At 36.6% G+C, this 18,138-nt stretch overlaps 1 protein-coding gene across 3 annotated transcripts in view; it reads left to right on the top strand.

Annotated features, from left to right (window-relative positions):
• The window catches only part of TAF2 (TATA-box binding protein associated factor 2), a 60,598-nt gene that overhangs the window by 4,325 nt on the left and 38,135 nt on the right, over positions 1 to 18,138 (top strand). For all 3 annotated transcript variants that reach the window (XM_042868774.1, XM_042868772.1, XM_042868773.1), the window contains exons 4-14: positions 3,620 to 3,738; positions 4,824 to 4,965; positions 5,338 to 5,569; positions 6,186 to 6,370; positions 6,960 to 7,073; positions 7,892 to 7,991; positions 11,202 to 11,287; positions 13,745 to 13,880; positions 15,137 to 15,291; positions 17,400 to 17,514; positions 17,611 to 17,720. In XM_042868774.1, the coding sequence (XP_042724708.1) occupies positions 3,620 to 3,738; positions 4,824 to 4,965; positions 5,338 to 5,569; positions 6,186 to 6,370; positions 6,960 to 7,073; positions 7,892 to 7,991; positions 11,202 to 11,287; positions 13,745 to 13,880; positions 15,137 to 15,291; positions 17,400 to 17,514; positions 17,611 to 17,720 (1,494 nt within the window). The remainder of the gene's footprint in view (positions 1 to 3,619; positions 3,739 to 4,823; positions 4,966 to 5,337; positions 5,570 to 6,185; positions 6,371 to 6,959; positions 7,074 to 7,891; positions 7,992 to 11,201; positions 11,288 to 13,744; positions 13,881 to 15,136; positions 15,292 to 17,399; positions 17,515 to 17,610; positions 17,721 to 18,138) is intronic.

The following is an 18,138-nucleotide window of genomic DNA, read 5'->3' as shown; positions in this document are numbered from 1 at the left end:
AAAAAAAAAACATTGGAAAGTTATAAAGTAGTTCACTGTGAAGTGTAAAACAGTGTGTATAAGTTTGCCCTCTGTACACAAGGTGGCAGAGAATCCCATCTAGCTCGTGCATGTAAAGAAGAGACTGGAATCTTTTAAGTACTGCTTCCAGCCTGCAAGTAGTGTTGGAACATATCTGCTTGGGTCTTGTCTAAGACTGTTGCTGTAGTGTTACAGCAGCCTCTGTTGTCCTCTTCTTCCCTATTTTCACTGTAAATTCTAGCTTTCTTGATTCTGTCTGTATAAGGAATTTATTTTTCCAAGCTGTAGTATGCAGACATCCCACAGCCTGTATTTGACTACTGAGACAACCACTCATGTCTCAGCCTGTTTACAGTTAAGATGAACAAAGGAGATATTTTCTTCTTCTGTGTGTTTGTTTGTTTTGTTTTGTTTTTCCTTGAGAATGTACGCTGTTAAATAGGCACAGCAAAAAAGACTTCTGTTCTGCTCTGATAAGTGAAGTTTGTGGTTATCCTGCTCTTGCTGGGATATTTGCTTCACACATTTGTGATAACTGTGGTGCATGTTTGAGAAACTATTGCATTTGAGTATTGCTTTGATATAAAGGAAGACATGCCTTTGTATAGCTTGTTAATGGACACATACTGCTTTCCTGTGTGTATGTACTCTATTCAGTATAATTTTAACCTTGAGCAGTGTATACCTGTCCATTCATTAATTCATCTACTTGTTGTTTTGTTTGGTTGTGTTTTTTTTTTTTTACATGAATCTTGTAGTTCTTAAAGACATTTTGATATCCTTCAGTGTCACTGGAGGATATGGATGGCTGGTTTAGATGGAAGCAGCAGTAAGCTGCAGAAGAGATCTTTGTGACAGCCTTCGGGGCATGTGTTGTAATATTCTTTCATCTGAGAGGCCAGGGATCAGCCTTTAACCTATGCACAAAACAGACAAGTTACTGCTGAATAAAGTGTGTGCTGCTTTGTGATTTCCTGCAATAAATAACTTTCATTTCCACTGGCAGGATTCTTCCTCTAGTTGTAAACTCACGATGCACTTTGTCATTGCTTAATCTTTTCCTAGCAGAAGTGTAGAGAAGTTTTGAAAAAGGGGATGGCAAGCACTTAGCTGTGGGCAAGAAAAGTTCTTTTTTCAATGTGACATACATTCAGATTGTTGTTTTATTAATATATTAATAAATTAATAAGAAAGGTACATGCATAGCATATATACATATAGCGTGCAATGTATTTAAGCTCTGTACTATGTTTTAGAGCAAGACTCCAGAAGTACTAATTTGTAGTTAGGAAGCAAAGTACAAGAGTAGAAGTAGTAGTGAATTACATATATAGCAAAGATCTTGTTTTATGAAGCTGATGCTAAATACTGCAGAAAGAAAGTTGTTTATAAACTGTGTTTGCTCTGCATAGCAGTTACTTAGCACTGCTGCCCCCAGTAGTGAGGAATGCAGCTGAAAGTTGGCATGGAGGTATTGGGAATCAGTGGGTAGCTTTAAAGAAATGTCTTTACAAGATTGCTCATTGTCAGTCAGTTAGAGGCACGTTCTTGGTCAGTAATTAACAGTGTTTTGTGTCTATTCTGTTAATAAAATGACTCTACCAGGAAAACTTGTGAATTCATACTGCTATTTCACTGTCAGCGCACACTTTCCATTAGGAAAACTTAAGTTTATTTCTTGGGATGTAACTTCTGGCTTATGCCCTGTTTTTTGTTTAAAATGGTCATATCCGGAGAGTAGCCTAACCTATGAAAAGATTAGTCTGTGGTCTACATCTTCAAGGGATTCCTTTTACAATGAATCACCCATTTGAACTGGAACACTTCACAAAAATAGAAATATCAGAATAGACTGTTTCCCATAAAATGTTAAGCCCTCTGGAGTCTACCTTTCATGTTATAAAATCATGACCTTTTCCTGTCTATGAGTCCATTGATTTAAAATGTAACCACAGGTTCATCATGAGACTCAAACTTGGAAAAAATCCTTACTGATGTACTGGAAAAGAGTCTCCTATTGACAGTCATGAATTTTCATGTTTACATTAAAAAGAACAAGTTTACATTAAAGTGAAAAATCTTTGAGACATCGTAATCTATTAAAGTGTTACTGTTTTCTCTTGCTAATTTCTTTAATTAAGAAGATAGTTTTCAGTCATGCAGTCTTTTTAAAAGACAGTTTTTCCAATGATATTTGCAAATATCATGTCAGATGCTGTTTCAAGATAGCTTACAACAGTGTTAGCTGAGGTGGTTTTGATGCCCCTGATAGTCTCCCATGCCTCAGCATTAGCACTGCTCTGAGCCCTTGGTGAGTCACATCAGGGAGTTAAACCAACTGAAAGCTCTCTACCAAAAAAATTTAAGCTGGTTTGAATTCATCATATAGTTGAAGTATATTCCAGTAAACACAATTCAACTACCTTTAGGTGCACTTCAACTATGAAAAAAACATCATGGTTGTGTATTAAAACTTAAGATTGAAGCATTTCTGTATCTAGTCCCGTTTCAGAAGCATTCAAGCTAAGTAGACAAATTGAGTACACCTGCAATTCTGGGTCTTTGCAGTGGCACCAGGGAATGTGTCCATTATCACTGCCTAAGATCAAGAACTGGATGAAAATATGCCCTCAGTATATTTTGGTGTTTGGCTAAGTTTTTCAGATGAGTAAGGCTGAGAATATAAGCATGGTGTTTGACTTATATGGACTTCTGGGATGGTCTTGGCATAGCTAATTACCTTCATTCTTCCAAGTCAGGTACTGTAATTTGGGTTGAGTGCCGTTTTCTTGGTGGGTGGTGAATACAGAGTGGTTAGATGAAAGTAAGTAAAATCCTGAAATGAGATCATGTCTGCTTAGTGTAGACTTGAGATTCCATGGAAGAATGGAGTCCACAGCCAAAAGTTAATTTACTCCATTGTTGTGCAGCACTGCTGCAGGGAGCTTTATGCTTGACTGCAGCTCTGTCCCCACAGTTGCTGGATTCATCAGAGGTGCACAGCTAAATGCTCAGGATTCCTTCTGGAAGGCAAAGGTGGCGAGTAACTGAAATACTTTCTCTTCACAGAGAAATCTGTGTACCAGCAGATTAGAATTAAGAGAGATGTCGTGCCCAGTTTTGCAGAGTTAAAAATCCATTTTGAAAGAATATGAGAGCTGTAGCATAAAGATGCAAAAGCAAAGTTATTTCTGAACTTGACTGGTGTATCTTTCAGTATGTGAATATGATAATACTGAACAATAAGAAGATAGCATTCAGCTTGTAGCAGTAAGCACACCTATGTGCCTGGTCATTTCATAGGAAAACAGTTAATCCAAGTCACAACTAAAGTAGTGATGCTGCTTTAGGATGAAATGCGCTGTCAACTGATATGTAGTCACTTAAACTGCTGTAACCCTATTGTAGAAATTTGTCTGCATCCTAGATAAATGAGTTATTGCAATCTTTTCTTTTTAAATTGTTTTTAAGGACCAAAAAGTATTTTCCTTTTTACCCATGAAATTTGGTATAGAAATCATGTCACTTTAAAAGTTGTTTTGTTTTGTTTTTTGGGGCTCATTGTGTACTTTAAGAATTAAAGTGCTATTTCTGACAGGAGGAATCTCAACTATTTTTCCAATGCCTATGCTGCTGCAGTCAGTGCTGTGGACCCAGATGCTGGAAATGGTGAACTGTGCATTAAGGTTCCCTCAGAGCTCTGGAAACACGTTGATGGTAAAGTAGAGACTGTTTACTGAAAGCTTAATTTAAGATGCCACACAATTGCTATCTGCGAGTTTGTATAGGAGAATAGGAGATCTAAATAAATAAAAATATCATTATGTTATTTTATGAAATGGTGATTACTGTTTTCTTTTGTTGTCACTCTTTTTTCCAGCTCAAGTCTGAAAAATAACTTTGTGATTGTTGGTAAAATGTGGTTGCAGCACCCTTTACAAACTCTGAGTGGTGCTGGGCCCAGAAGTATACATGGGTGTAATGGAATGTAGTGGGTGCTAAATTATAAGTGTTTGAAGCTGCTTAAAGTATACATGTGTCAACAAAGAAAATAATTTACCAGAATCTGTCTATTTACATGTTTATAAAGCTACATTCACTTTGAAAACACTTGTGCAGTGTTGTCAGCTACATCTTACTGGGAAATACTTATGTTATGTTATTGTAATTTTAGTTAAACTTCCTGTTGTGTTACTTGCAAACCTAGAAAGAAAAATATTCCAAGTATATTTTTTTTTCTCAAAGTTGCAGTGCCAGTTTATGGTTGCACTTCTTGGCTAAACTTCTCTATCTGCTTGAATTTCTTTTCTTGCCTGTCTCTTCATAGGTGAGATTTCTGTGAAACTGAACCAAAGCAAAGACACTTCAGTCACAGGAGAAGCTTTAAATATAATAAGAGGTTTTAAAAAACTGCAAATTTTAAGTGTATCTTTTTAGAATGTGCCTGGTACTTGCAGTTTTGGTAGAAAATTGTTTCAGTAGTGTAACTTCAGCAGAATACAAACAAAATCACGATAAAGGTACAATAACTGTATAAAGATTCTTTACTGTTGAGGAATAGGAAGATTAAGCGCAACTCCAGTTGAAGTTTTTTATTAATTAATAAAAATTCTCATAAATTCATATCCTGTGAATTAAGAGGTCTCAGTTTTGTAAGCTCATGTATTTGTAAGATGCACCTGTAAGGAGGAGGAAGTAAGCAGATAATCTTGAAAGACCAGTAGTTTGAAACTGAATGATTATTCTGAAATAACTTTCACATAAGTTATGTATGTACTCTGATTTCTGTCTTGATGCTGCAGAGTTGAAAGTCCTAAAGGTGCACATAAATTTTTCTCTGGACCAACCAAAAGGAGGTCTTCATTTTGTGGTACCCAACATGGAAGGCAGCATGGCAGAAAGAGGTGCTCATGTCTTTTCATGTGGTTATCAAAATTCTACAAGGTAAGAATACTGTCTTGGAATGTTAGGCTACAGTTCCTATTTAATCTCAAACTGTGGGTGTTTGGAATGACAATTTCTCTGAATTCTTGGTAAAACTGAACATTTGAAAACTGAATTGATGCTTGAAAGAAGCTCACCAGTGTGAAATAGCACTTTACCATGAGGATTTCTAGTCATTACAGGTTGGGAGTTAATGGCAAAGAAATTTGCAGTGCTTTGTGAAAGCAGTGTATATTAATCCGCATTCCCATATAGTAGAAGTGTGCCGGTGTTGACAATATTAAAAGATACAGTTTGGAACTTGAAAGAAATATCATTTGTGAAACATAAGCATAATTGTTAACCATCTTTCCCACATGCTGATTTCTCTAGATTTTGGTTTCCTTGCGTTGATTCATATTCTGAGTTGTGTACCTGGAAACTTGAGTATACTGTGGATGCTGCAATGGTGGCTGTTTCAAACGGAGATTTGGTGGAAACTGTGTATACCCATGATATGAGAAAGAAGACATTTCATTATATGCTGGCAATTCCAACTGCTGCTTCTAACATCTCCCTAGCCATAGGACCTTTTGAAATTCTTGTTGATCCATACATGCATGAGGTAATAATCTTCATAGATGTCTCCTTTTCTTTTTAGTAAAGAGGTAGCTACTATTTAAAAAAAAAAAATAAAAAATCAGTCTATAAGAAGAGCAAACTGATAAATTTTTATAGAGTTAGACTTGTATAAAGTTGACATTACGAACCATTCTAAACTTCATTTCTGTGCTGAAGTTAACTTTTGGAGAAAACAGTAATACTGAAGGTTACTTATAGCTTCAGCTCTATTAGGTTATCTTGTAAATGATAACACTGGTTCACTAGATGTTATGTGTCTCATTCATTATCATGTAAGAGAAAAATAATACTCCTGAAGACACTAGACTACAAAGTCACAAAAAAAATGTCATGTTAAATGATAGACATCAGTAGGTAGATGTCATCTTTAAACACATTTTAGAGACAATTGTTGTTACTCTCACAGTGTAGGTAGATATCCTGGTGCACTTTTCTGCCGTTATAATTACTATCATGGCTTGAAAGTGGTTTTTTTTTCTGTTAGATTTGTGGTAGTCATACCATTTTTGTTTGTTTTTTTTTTCTCTTTCATTAATTAATTTGATGTAAATGGATTTATACATATTCACCAGTTCTGTACCAATTTTTTTCCTTTGTAGGTGACTCACTTTTGCTTGCCACAACTACTTCCATTGCTCAAACATACCACGTCATACCTTCACGAGGTTTTTGAGTTTTATGAGGAGATTCTGACCTGCCGCTATCCGTACTCCTGCTTCAAGACGGTTTTTATTGACGAAGCGTATGTTGAAGTAGCTGCTTATGCATCCATGAGTATTTTCAGGTTAGTATTTGAGAAAATGATGCTTTTTGAATCCGTGAGCATAGAAACTTTAAGACTGTTGGGAAATACCTGATGTTATTATTTTTATAGCCTGAGCTTTGGGTTTCTTAGTACGAAAAAAACATCTTTTGTTGACCCGACAGACTTTTAACAGCATTTCTAATTATATATTTTTTAAAGATGTTGGATTCGCATCTTCAACAAAAAATGGGCAGAGGTTTTCTGATTTAGAAGCACCATGCATGAAATATTTAAAATCAGCTTAATTGTAGACATTCCGTTATGTTTTGTTTTTCTTCAGTTGGGAGAGGGTAGTATGAATCCAAAAGATTTTCACCAGTTCAACTACTTTGGCTCTATAAAAGATAAATTCTGTGTATATATAATAGCAGATCTGCCCAGATTAATGTTATTTAAAAAAAAAAAAAAAAAAAAAAAGCTGATCTCTTGCTGGAAAACCAGTGAAAGAAATAGTGTATTTGTTCTGGCTTTTAAAACAAGGTCTCTTTTTTTATTTATTTATTTCTGGGGGGGTTGCTTTGCTTGAGCTTGTGCTCATACTGTGTTATTCTCTTTTTATGGGGTCCAGCACAAATCTCTTGCACAGCGCAATGATTATAGATGAAACTCCACTGACAAGGAGGTGCTTGGCACAAGCCCTGGCCCAGCAGTTTTTTGGGTGTTTTATATCCAGAATGTCCTGGTAAGTATTTTCCTGTGGAACTCACTAGAAAAAGGGAAATTTAGGGAACTGAAATTTGTTTTGTCTATTGTATTTTACCAGAATTATAAGTGAAGAAGTAACTGTAGAACAAGCAGAAGAATAATAAAACCATCTCAGTAAATGAAAATCCAGGATACTTTTATTTTTTCCCTTAGAACAGGAATGTGAGATGTGTACATTCAGAGAACTGTAGTGGTTAAATGTGTCTTCTCTCAAATTATTTTACTCACTGTGCTGTGCTTTGGGAGCTGTACATTCATAGAGGATTATTACCAGAGAATTTCTGTCAGAGATCTGCCATTCTTTTGCTTTGGATTCCAGCTCATGTTCATTTTGTGGTTTTTCTCCACGTTCTTCTCGCTTAAGACGTAACTCTAAAGGTGTTTGTAAGTAGGTGTCCATTGAATTGTGCAGGTAGGTATTTTGTCTCATTGCTGTCCAAATGTTCTCCATTGCATTGAGAGAGGTATCAAGAAATTAAGATCATGTAGATTAGGAGACATTTTAACTTTCCTATCTATTTCCATTGTTTTGTTACGGTTTCAGAGGTAGTTTGCTTTTATGTTTTAATGTGGACTTCGGTGGTAGAAGTTCAGTTTTCACTGGCTCTTCAGTTTCATCGGACCCATCCAGGGGCCAAGTTACATAAATTGGTTCACAGCTCATCAGACTTCTATTGACTTAGAGAATGTTATATAACCTGCTGAAACCTGTGGCTATTTTGAGCTAGTTAAAAATACCATCCATTATGAAATACTTTCTGAAGTGTCATAATTCGTGGTTCTTTCTCATTATAGGTCAGATGAATGGGTGCTAAAGGGAATCTCTGGTTACATATATGGCCTTTGGATGAAAAAAACTTTTGGTGTTAATGAATATCGCCACTGGATTAAACAGGTAATAACATAATAGTAGTATTTCCTACTTATATTGTAATTTGTGGATGTAGTATCAAAGTTTAAAGCTAAACACCAAATATATTAACCAAAGTATGTTTCTGCAACTATCTTACAAATAGTAGATTTCATCTTTTTTTTGTGCAATTGTTTTTTTCTTGAGTTTTTGCTCACAGACAGGAAAAAATTAACAGAGAAACAGTTCTTTTTAAATAGACTTACAATAGAATGCAAAATTCATAAGGAGATCTTTTTGGTGAACTGAAGTTGTAATACTGTGATGTTCCTGTACCTTAGAAAGGCTCTGGTTTTAGATCAGCAGTGGATCAGGTATTTTTTGGCCTCATTTAAATACTAGCTTTATAGTAAAACAGTAGAAGAATACCTGTTGAAGTTTCTCTCAAGTCAGTTGATAATATACATATCATAGTGGTTTATCCTGTTAGAAAAACATAGAATCGTAGAATGTTTACATGGGTTGATAGTGGTAGGACAAGGGGGAATGGTTTTAAACTGAGACAGGGGAGGTTTAGGTTAGATATTAGGAGGAAGTTTTTCACACAGGGTTTTTCACATCCTCCACTCTGGACAGGGACACCTCCCTCTGGGCCAGGCTGCTCAAAACCCCGTTGAGCCAGGTGTTGAAAACTTCCAGGGAGACACTTCAGGGAGGGAGCACCCACAACTTCTCTGGGCAACCAGTTCCAGTGTCTCACCACCCTCACAGTAAAGAATTTCCCCTCATCCTGTTACTATATGCCCTTATAAAAAGTCCCTCTTCAGCTTTCCTCTAGGCCCCCTTTGGGTACTGGAAGTCTGCTATAAGGTCTCCCCAGAGCCTTCTCCAGGCTGAAGAGTGAACTCTTCCAGCCTGTCCCTGGAGGAGAGATTCTCCAGCCCTCTGTTTGTCTTTCATGGCTCTCCTCTGAACTTGCTTCAACAGCTTGATGCCTTTCTTATGGTGGGGGCCCCAAAACTGGATGCAGTACTCCAGGTGGGGTCTCATGAGAGCAGAGTAGAGGGGCAGAATCACCTCCTTTGACCTTCTGGTCACACTTCTCTTCATGCAACCCAAGAAACGTTTGGCTTTCTGGACTGCAAGCACACATTTGTTGCTGGCTTATGTTGAGTCTTTCATCAACTGACACCCCCCAAATCCTTCTCTTCAGGGTTGCTGTCAAGCCTTTCTCCCTCCAGTCTGTATGTGCTTAGGATCATCCTGATCCAGGTGCAGGACCTTGCACTTGGTCTTGTTGATCTTCATGAGGTTGACATGGGCCCACCTCTCAAGTCTCTCCAGGACCCTCTTGGTGGCATCCCTTCCCTCTAGTGTATCAACTGCACCACTCAGCTTGGTGTCATCTGCAAACTTGGGAGGTGTGCACTTGATCCCACTGTTTGTGTTGCCTACAAAGTTGTTAAATGACACTAGTCTCAGCGCTGATTCCTGAGGAACATCACTTGTCACTAGTCTCCACTTGAATGTTGAGCCACTGACTGCAAGTCTCTGAGCAAGCCACGTAGACTGACAAGCATCATTTCCCCAGACTGATGTAACTTGAGGACCATTGAAAGTTTTGATGAATGCTCTGTGTTTTATTTCATTCTTCTGTGATCAATCTGATGAGCAGGAAAGTATACTTCGTTTTGTATGGGCTTGGCAGTTTTCTCATATTCTAGGATATGGATAGACTTTAAGGATAAGACTGAGGAAGTCATTCAAGAAGAGTTACTTACCCACAACTACTTGTCTTTACACTTCTGTTCTTTGTTCATATTATAATTAGCTCACTTTCCCAAGGAACGCGTTAAAAAACAGTATGAATGTGTGATAACAGTAAACCAAGTAACTTTTTGAAAGAGATACAGTGCAGTCTTGCTTCTGACCAGTTGTGTATGATGAGTGAAGAGATGACACTCTGGTGCTCAGATATTTCTGTGCCTGCATATTGCAAGATTGCATGTACCTTCTTTTGAATCAGAACATACTGTGGATGATTTTGGAGATGGGAAGGGGAACTTGTTGGGATTGTTGGACCTGAAACTTTCAATGTCTGTGGTGAAAGTTGATAGCTTTTTATTTTCATTCAGATTATTTTTGCCATTAGAGTCACCTGTACTGGAAAAGAAAGTTCTCTCTGTTGGTTATATTTCTAAATGTAATGGTGTGAGACAGGAACTTAATAGTCATAACAGCAGTGACTCTTCACTCTTTTCAGTGACATTCGTTTATAGAAAGATGTGTATCTTCTTCATCTTGTCACATTTTTTCTACCAATGGGCTTTAATTACTTCTCTTACCCACGCAGGTACCCAGTACCCTATCCTTACCTGAATGGTTGCCCAAGGCATGTTCACCTCACCAGTCTTGTGCTAAACATGGTTGTACAATAGAGAACACCAGAGTCCAGTGCTGGGTGCAGAGTTGCTTCTGAGTATTAAATGTTCATGTTCTCTCCCTATGTGTTAGTTAAGTGCTTCCACATAGAACTGAGAAATGCTGCTGTCACAGCTTCCCTTACTGTTTTTAATGTATTATTAGCATACAAAAGGATGCAAATTGATAGGAATCAATACACATCAAAATGTGTTAACATTGGAAATTCCTTGTCTAACATTGGATTGCAGACAACAGTTCACTCTCCTTATGCTAAAACTGACCTGATTTGATCCAGAAGCCATGTTGACTGTTGGATGACAGTGAGCAAACATCCTGCCTTAAGTGTGCTTGTTAACATGGGCACAGCAGCGCACAAATTCAGACACAGAGCCTGCTTCTGTCTGGCTTGGATGTAGGTCAAGGTGAGGTGAGCTTTTATATTCTGCAGTCTCCTATGTAGCAGTACCCAGTATTACTTTACTCTGAGTGGAAACATTCAAATAAAAAAAAAAGGATCAGAAGAAACCTACTCAGAGGACAATAATATTCTTCAGATGTGTTGATATTAGGTTTAGATTATTATAGATTTAGGTGTTGTAGGTCGACCCACAATCAAGATTGAGAGCAAGAGTTAACTGCCAGTTTCAACTGTCTTATTATTGCTTGCCAAACTGAGGAAGATCAATGGTTTTAAAATGTTAGTTTGTGTTTGTAAACGTATTTCTTTAGGAGGTATGGCTTGAACAATGATGCTGAAAGCTTCCCTATCTTCTGTAACTAATTTCTGTGCTTTCCAAAATTACGCTCGCTTACATGTGCTGTACTTCTTAGGAGTTGGATCAAATAGTGGCATATGAACTGAAGACCGGAGGAGTTCTGCTGCATCCAATATTCGGAGGAGGAAAAGAGAAAGACAAGTATGTTTATTTAGCCGCAAGTCATTACAGGGTATGTTTTTATGGGGCCATTAATATATGCCTTGGGTGTGTTGTGCGGCGTAAGGCCAAAGGCTGAAGAACTTCAGCTGCCCAAGGCATATATTACCAGTCTCATAAAGTATCTTGAGCGTATTGTATCACTGTTGTTTTATTTTTCTTTCAATTTAAATCTTGAAGGGAATTAAGTGTAATGAATGTTTTTCATACTGTTAAAAAATACTTCTTAGTAAAAGGATGAGAGGGAAGATAGAGCCAGAATTTTGGCCTGAGCTATTTCTAGAGTGGTTAGTAATCTTTAGGCTTTTTTAGAGTATAGTTAGCTTCTAGGCCCATATTGCTAATTTTAATTCCTGTTTGATGATAATTTGATAACAGCTTTAAGAATTGAATGATGAAAAGTTCAGTGGGAAGAAACACATTACAATGGAATGAAATACAAATGACAACTCTCAAATTCAAATGAACCAGTCTGTTTTGATTTGCTGTTGAATACTATAAACAGTAACAAAATCAATCAACATTTGGTAAATTTAAGAAGGCCAAGAATGTGGTCCCTAGCTTGGTTGTAATTTGTAAGAATTTTACCAAAGTCAATCAAGTAAGTATTTTGAAGCTGGACAAATAGTTTTATACCAAGACCAAATTATTATGTAATGTCTGAGCCACAACCTCAATTTCCTTTTTGCATTTCAGTGTCATGGTTGCTAACCCTTCCTTACCCTACAATACAGAAATGTTCAGAATAACAGAGCAGGTTAGATATGGAAGTCTTCAGTAGTTTCTAAACAACAGAAAAGAGCAAGTAGTAAACCTAAGCATGTTCTTATTCATATATTCAGTACACTTAGAATGGGTAGTATTGCTTAGATTCAGAAATATATATGTTTTTTTAATCTTATGTTTATACTGACATTTGTGAGTAAAGCCGAGGAAATCTCCCATTAAATAACAGGATAGGAAAAGAATACTGAGGTGTTGTGACTGTCTTGGTCCTTGCCATCTCCTGAAATCTTAAGAGTTGCAGTTAAGAAGACAAGTGCTGGTATTTTGTGCTGTTAAAATGCTTCTTACTGGCATACAACATTGAAGTGCATGGAAAGATTAAAATTAAAAGTACTTGTTTCATAGGTCTTTGAAGATTCTAGACATTGTCTTTTCCAGAGATAGCTGGCATGAAAGATCAAGCTTCTACCTGTTGTTTTTGTTACAATTCTTTAATTAATTCATTCTGTCTTGCAGTGTCATAAAATCTTTGGACAAGTTATCTGATCCATCCTGAAATGCTTTAGTTAGGTGATCTGTAAGTGAGAATCACAGGACAACCCTATTTTGAACTCAGGAATGTTAAGCAGCTGGTATTTTCTGTATTACAGTGGCTAATTTGTCATTCTCCATCAGCCAACATAAAATAAGTCTGGATTCCTTCTTCTTAAGAAGTTGGCCTGACGTGGCATGGGTCCATTTTTGAAGATGCTTGTTATTAGTTCATAGAAAAAAGTTCAAATGTCAAGCACAATAAAATACAGTTTCCTCAACTTTGGTTCATCACTAAAATAAACTCAGACTTGCCTTCTCAAATAATTGAGAAGGGGCAGAAAGGTCTTATTTTTCTAGGGAGGTACAGTTACTCTTCTACTTTGAAACTAGACTATAGGTCTGCTTATGTTCTGGAAGGTAAAACTTCAAAACACCCCAAAATTAATTTTTTGGTGTTTTATTGCTGTACAGCCACTAAGTTCTATTTTTAAAAGTTTCAGGATTTCACTGTCTGTTTTCTGATATGGAATGAAGTTAAACCATTTGAAATATTTCGCTTTAGACACAGCTGTTGTGACTGAGCACCACGGGAAGTTCAAGCTATGGAAGCGGTGTGGCAGCATTAACACAGTGCTTTGCAAAGCCTTCTTTGGCATGAGATCTGATTTAGAAGGCATCCGTTTTCCAAAGTATTGAAAGCATAAAGTTGCTAACAAAAATAAAGTAATTCCTCTGGCTCATCACGTGAAAGTCTGCTATGAATCTTAAAACTCCTCCTCTTCTTTAATTAGAGCAATTGTTTACTTGATTGTGAATGTTAGTATTTTGTACTTTTAAATGGAAGTGGGGCAGGTAGGATGTCAAGTCATGAGTAGTTTCCAGACTCAAGTCAGGGATTCCTTGCTGTGTTTTTTCACTCCATCAATGTCTTTTAGAGAAGTTACAGTACGGCTTGCATTACTTTTCTGTACAGCACTTGCTTGATTCCGTATGTGCACCCCTGCAACCTTTCTGTACAGTCATTTAAAACATCATAATTAATAATAGTGTTAAAGCAATAGAAGAGATCCTAATGGTTGCTGTATCTGTAATTTTTGTTGCTAATAAGTTTTTTAGTTTTCTTTCCATAAATTGCAAAATAGAATGTTGTTTTTTTTTTTTTTTCTTGTTATTTTTCAGCCCTGCATCACATTTACATTTTTCTATTAAACACCCCCATACCTTGTCCTGGGAATATTACACTATGTTCCAGTGTAAAGCACATCTTGTCATGAGACTGATTGAGAATAGGATCAGCATGGAGTTTATGTTACAGGTCAGTATTTAAATGTTTTTGTGACATACAGAGAACTTCCTGTCTTTATTGGTGGCTTCTGTTCATAAAATGGAGATTAAAAAAGATTACATCAGTTTATGGTAGGATTCCATTTGTATTTTCAATTTCAAAAGTATAGAACAAATATAAAATTGTTAGAATAAGGTTCACTGATACTGTTATGTATAATTAGTAATATTTTTAATATATTGCTTATTCTCTTAATATTTAAGTATTCCTTTGCTTTGAATTGTTGTGACTGTTTATAACACTGAGAACCTGTTTTACTGACTCATAGCTAGTCTCTGTAGTTGATGTAATCAAATTATAAATGAAGTCATGAGCATCCAGCTTCTGCTCTTTCCACTATATCAATCTTCCATGGTAGGGGGAGCAGAAATCTTCATACTGGAAGAAGCAGTGGAATAGAAAACATGTAGTTTTTCGTGGTGTTTTTTTTTTTTTTTTTTTTTTAATGTTTCATGATTATCTTAAAAAAGAGGCTGCTACAAACACCCAACCAGGGACACATTTTTGTAGCAGTTTCAGATGCCAAAGCACATCTTGTTTGAGCATCTGGTAAAACATGTCAAACTTGTCAGTTTTATATATATTTTTGTTGCCCTCTTTTTTATGTTTTAATAAAAATACTAATTAAAAAAAGAGTTCTGTTACCTTATACATTAACTATATTATATATTTTTTATGAGACCAATGATAATTTCTCTTCACGCAATGCAGTGCAAGCAAGCTGAAGGGTTGGACACCCATGTGCTGAAAGCTATTAACAGCAGCTGTTGTCAGGCTGAAAACACAGGAGATTGAAAGCTTTCCTTAAAAAAAATTTAAATTATTCTTTGTAATATATAAAAAAAACCTAAAACAATAGCAAAAAGGTAAATGAAGAAACTCAATGCTTTGTTTCTAAAAAGCAGATATATTCCATGATCTGTTTTACTGTAGATAATTTTGGAAAATGTACGGACTCTTCCTAATTTTGATATTAAGCCATACATAGTAAAGCAGTATGTGACGTGCCAGCTTAAGTTACGGAACAAACAGGAAACTCCTAGAAAGCTGCTTAGCGTACTTCTTAATCTCTGCATTATGGTTTCATATTTTTTTGGAAGCCAGGTGATGAGGTTTTGTTTTTTTTTTTATTTAGTTCTAGTTTATTTGCACATAAACAGGAAAGAAAAGCTTATTTTGTGCATTAAAGTGCTCAATTAAAACAATAACTTTTTTTATCATTTTAGGTTTTCAACAAGCTGTTGAGTCTGGCTAGCACGGCTTCATCTCAGAAGTTCCAGTCACACATGTGGAGTCAGATGTTGGTTTCCACATCTGGGTTTTTGAAATCTATCTCAAATGTCTCTGGCAAGGACATCCAACCTCTAATAAAGCAGTGGGTGTATCCTTTTTATTCTTGGTCTGGATTGTTAATATTGAGAATGATTTTATTTTTTTTTTTATTGGCACTACTAAAGGAATGTGAAGGAAGGTATTTCATATCTTTAAAAAGTTAAGTGCATTATTCTTTGAATTAGAAATCGATGTGAGACCCAGGTTCACTGTCCTTTTGTAGTCATTCAGCATATGCTATCATTTGAGGTGTTCTTTACCATAAGGGATTATGATAGCTGCGATTTTTATTTTGAAAGAAGCACAAGAACTCTGGTGGAATTTAAGGCCAAATTATACTAAAGGGATTCCAGAGGACACTGCCCATAGAAATATGCTGAAGTCTGACATGGAAAATGCTATAGTCTGGTGCACTTTTAGATGTGATTTCCAGTAAATCAGCATGGAATGAGTAACCTAAAGCACAGATTAATAGTTTAATGCATTTAATAGCTTGGTAGCTCGCGTTAGGCCAAAGTTAGGTAGAATAAACCTTTAATTGTTCATTTTTCAAATGTCTGTGATACTAATCAAGAAATAGAGTTTCTTGTTTTAGATTGTTTTCAGGGCAAATTTGAATTTGCTTCATTTAACTGGTTTCACTGGGAGTTTTAGTTATTGTGGCAGCAGATAAAAATGGTACATGACTTCAGCAAAGCCATGTTTTATTGTTAAAACAGAAAGCAAAAATAGCTGCTTATCTTTAGAGTATTTTAATGGATTTTCACTACCAATAACATCCATGCATCTGTTTCTAACTAAAAAATCAGTGTAAAAGTAATATTTGTAGAATAATCATCAAAAGTGCACAAAATGCGAAGACATTATTCCAACTTCCATATTTTGATGTGCCAAACACTTGAGGAAAGTAGATATTTTACCTGTATACACTGAAACTGCACCTGTCTCTAAATGTCACCGTTGCTGTCTGAGGTAAGTGGATCACTCGCAGTCACCTTGCAGCCTTCTCTTCTCCAGGCTGAACAGCCCCAGCTCTCTCAGCCTGTCTCATGGGAGAGGTGTTCCATCCTTTGGATCATGTTTGTGGCCACCTTCTGGCTGCGCTGCAACAGCTCTGTGTCTCTCCTGTACTGAGGACTCCACATCTGGATGCAGTTCTCCAGGTGAGGCCTCACCAATGCAGAGCAGAGGGGCAGGATCACCTTCCTTGCCCTGCTGGCCATGCTTCTTTTGATGCAGCCCAGGATACGGTTGGCTTTCTGGGCTGTGAGGGCACACATTGCTGGCTCATGTCCAGCTTCTCTTCCACCAGTACCCCCAGGTCTTTCTTGGCAGGGCTGCACTCAATCCTTTCATCCCCCAGCTTGTAGTATTAACTGAAGAGTATCATAGAATCATAGAATTGCTCAAGTAAGAAAAGACCTTAAAGATCTTCAAGTCCAACCACAACCTAATGATACAATCCTAAATCTAACAACCCTCCCCTAAATCATGTCCTTGAGCACCACATCCAAACACATCCAGGGATGGTGACTCAACCCCTCTATGGGGAACCTATTCCAGTGCTTAACAACCCTTACTGTGAAGAAGTTTTTCCTGATATCCAACCTGAACTTACCCTAGCACAACTGGAGGCCATTTCCCCTCATCCTGTCACCAGTGAGAAGAGACCAATCCCACTCTTGCTGCAAACACCTTTCAGATATTGGAAGAGAGCAGTAAAGTCTCCCCTCAGCCTCCTTTTCCCCTGATTGAGCAGCCCCAATTCCTTCAGTCGCTCCTCAAAATTATATTAAAACATTTCTTAGTGAAATTTCTGAAGATCTCCTTGGTTCATTTATCTGAGAGCATATCAAAGATGTGGGAGTGCGGGGAGGTCTGATGTATTTTTTTTTTTCCTGTTATTTCTGTTTGTTTTTTTTTAATAATTTTCACTTTTTTTTTTAATGTTGTATAGGAATGTACATTAAAAATCTTTTTAAAGGGAAAAAAGTAAAAAAAATCCTTATGAAAGAAACATGTTTTCATTTCCTGATTTTCTTGGGCTTGGAAATTCTAGGAGTAAGCATAAAACAAGTGTAAAAAGTGAGTGAAAAGTTTGAGAATTGTATTTATAGCTATTGCATTATGCTGTAGATTTCCTATACTGCTTTTCAGAGATCAGAGCGGAGTAGTCAAATTTTATGGTAGCTTTGCATTTAATAGAAAACGAAATGTTTTGGAATTGGAAATAAAACAAGACTACACATCTCCTGGGACTCAGAAATACGTGGTAAGGTCAATTTTCCATATTGTACCTATACACTTAAGTATGATGGGAACAGTAAAAGGTGTTATTTTGAATGGTAATAATCTTTTCAATTTTAAGGGCCCTCTTAAAGTGACAGTTCAAGAACTTGATGGATCGTTTAACCATACATTACAGATTGAAGAAAACAGTCTTAAACACGATATACCTTGCCATTCTAAAAGCAGAAGGTAAGGATTAAAAATTACTTGCTAGTATAGATAAAATGTCGAGGACATTGAGTTCTGTAAAGAACTTGTTTGTATGGGAGAAGAAGTTAAAGGCTCTAATAGTTCATGAAACAGTTCAAAATGCTTTTGAATGGGATGCCTCACATGGGAGAATCTTTGCTCATGAAAAACATACATAGTTTTCAGTTGAGTCCCAAGTCTATTCCTTAAGCCTAATAAGCAAGGAAAATAGTCTACTGTCTACATGAATTCTCAGTTTTTTGATACGTTTTAGTAGCTACCTTCTTTGTTTATTTGATGTGTACTTCTTAGTACTGTGGGAGCTGAGTTCAAAGCAACCAGAAAGTATTGATGACTATTTTCTGAAGAAAACTAATGCACAGCTCAACTGGTTTTTATGTGTATTGGGGAGAGCATT

The sequence above is a fragment of the Lagopus leucura genome, unplaced genomic scaffold, assembly GCF_019238085.1.
Source record: "Lagopus leucura isolate 7727_CA_CO unplaced genomic scaffold, USGS_WTPT01 Super-Scaffold_100002, whole genome shotgun sequence".
Taxonomy (NCBI): Eukaryota; Metazoa; Chordata; class Aves; order Galliformes; family Phasianidae; genus Lagopus; species Lagopus leucura.
This window is presented reverse-complemented; position numbering and strand designations above follow the sequence as displayed.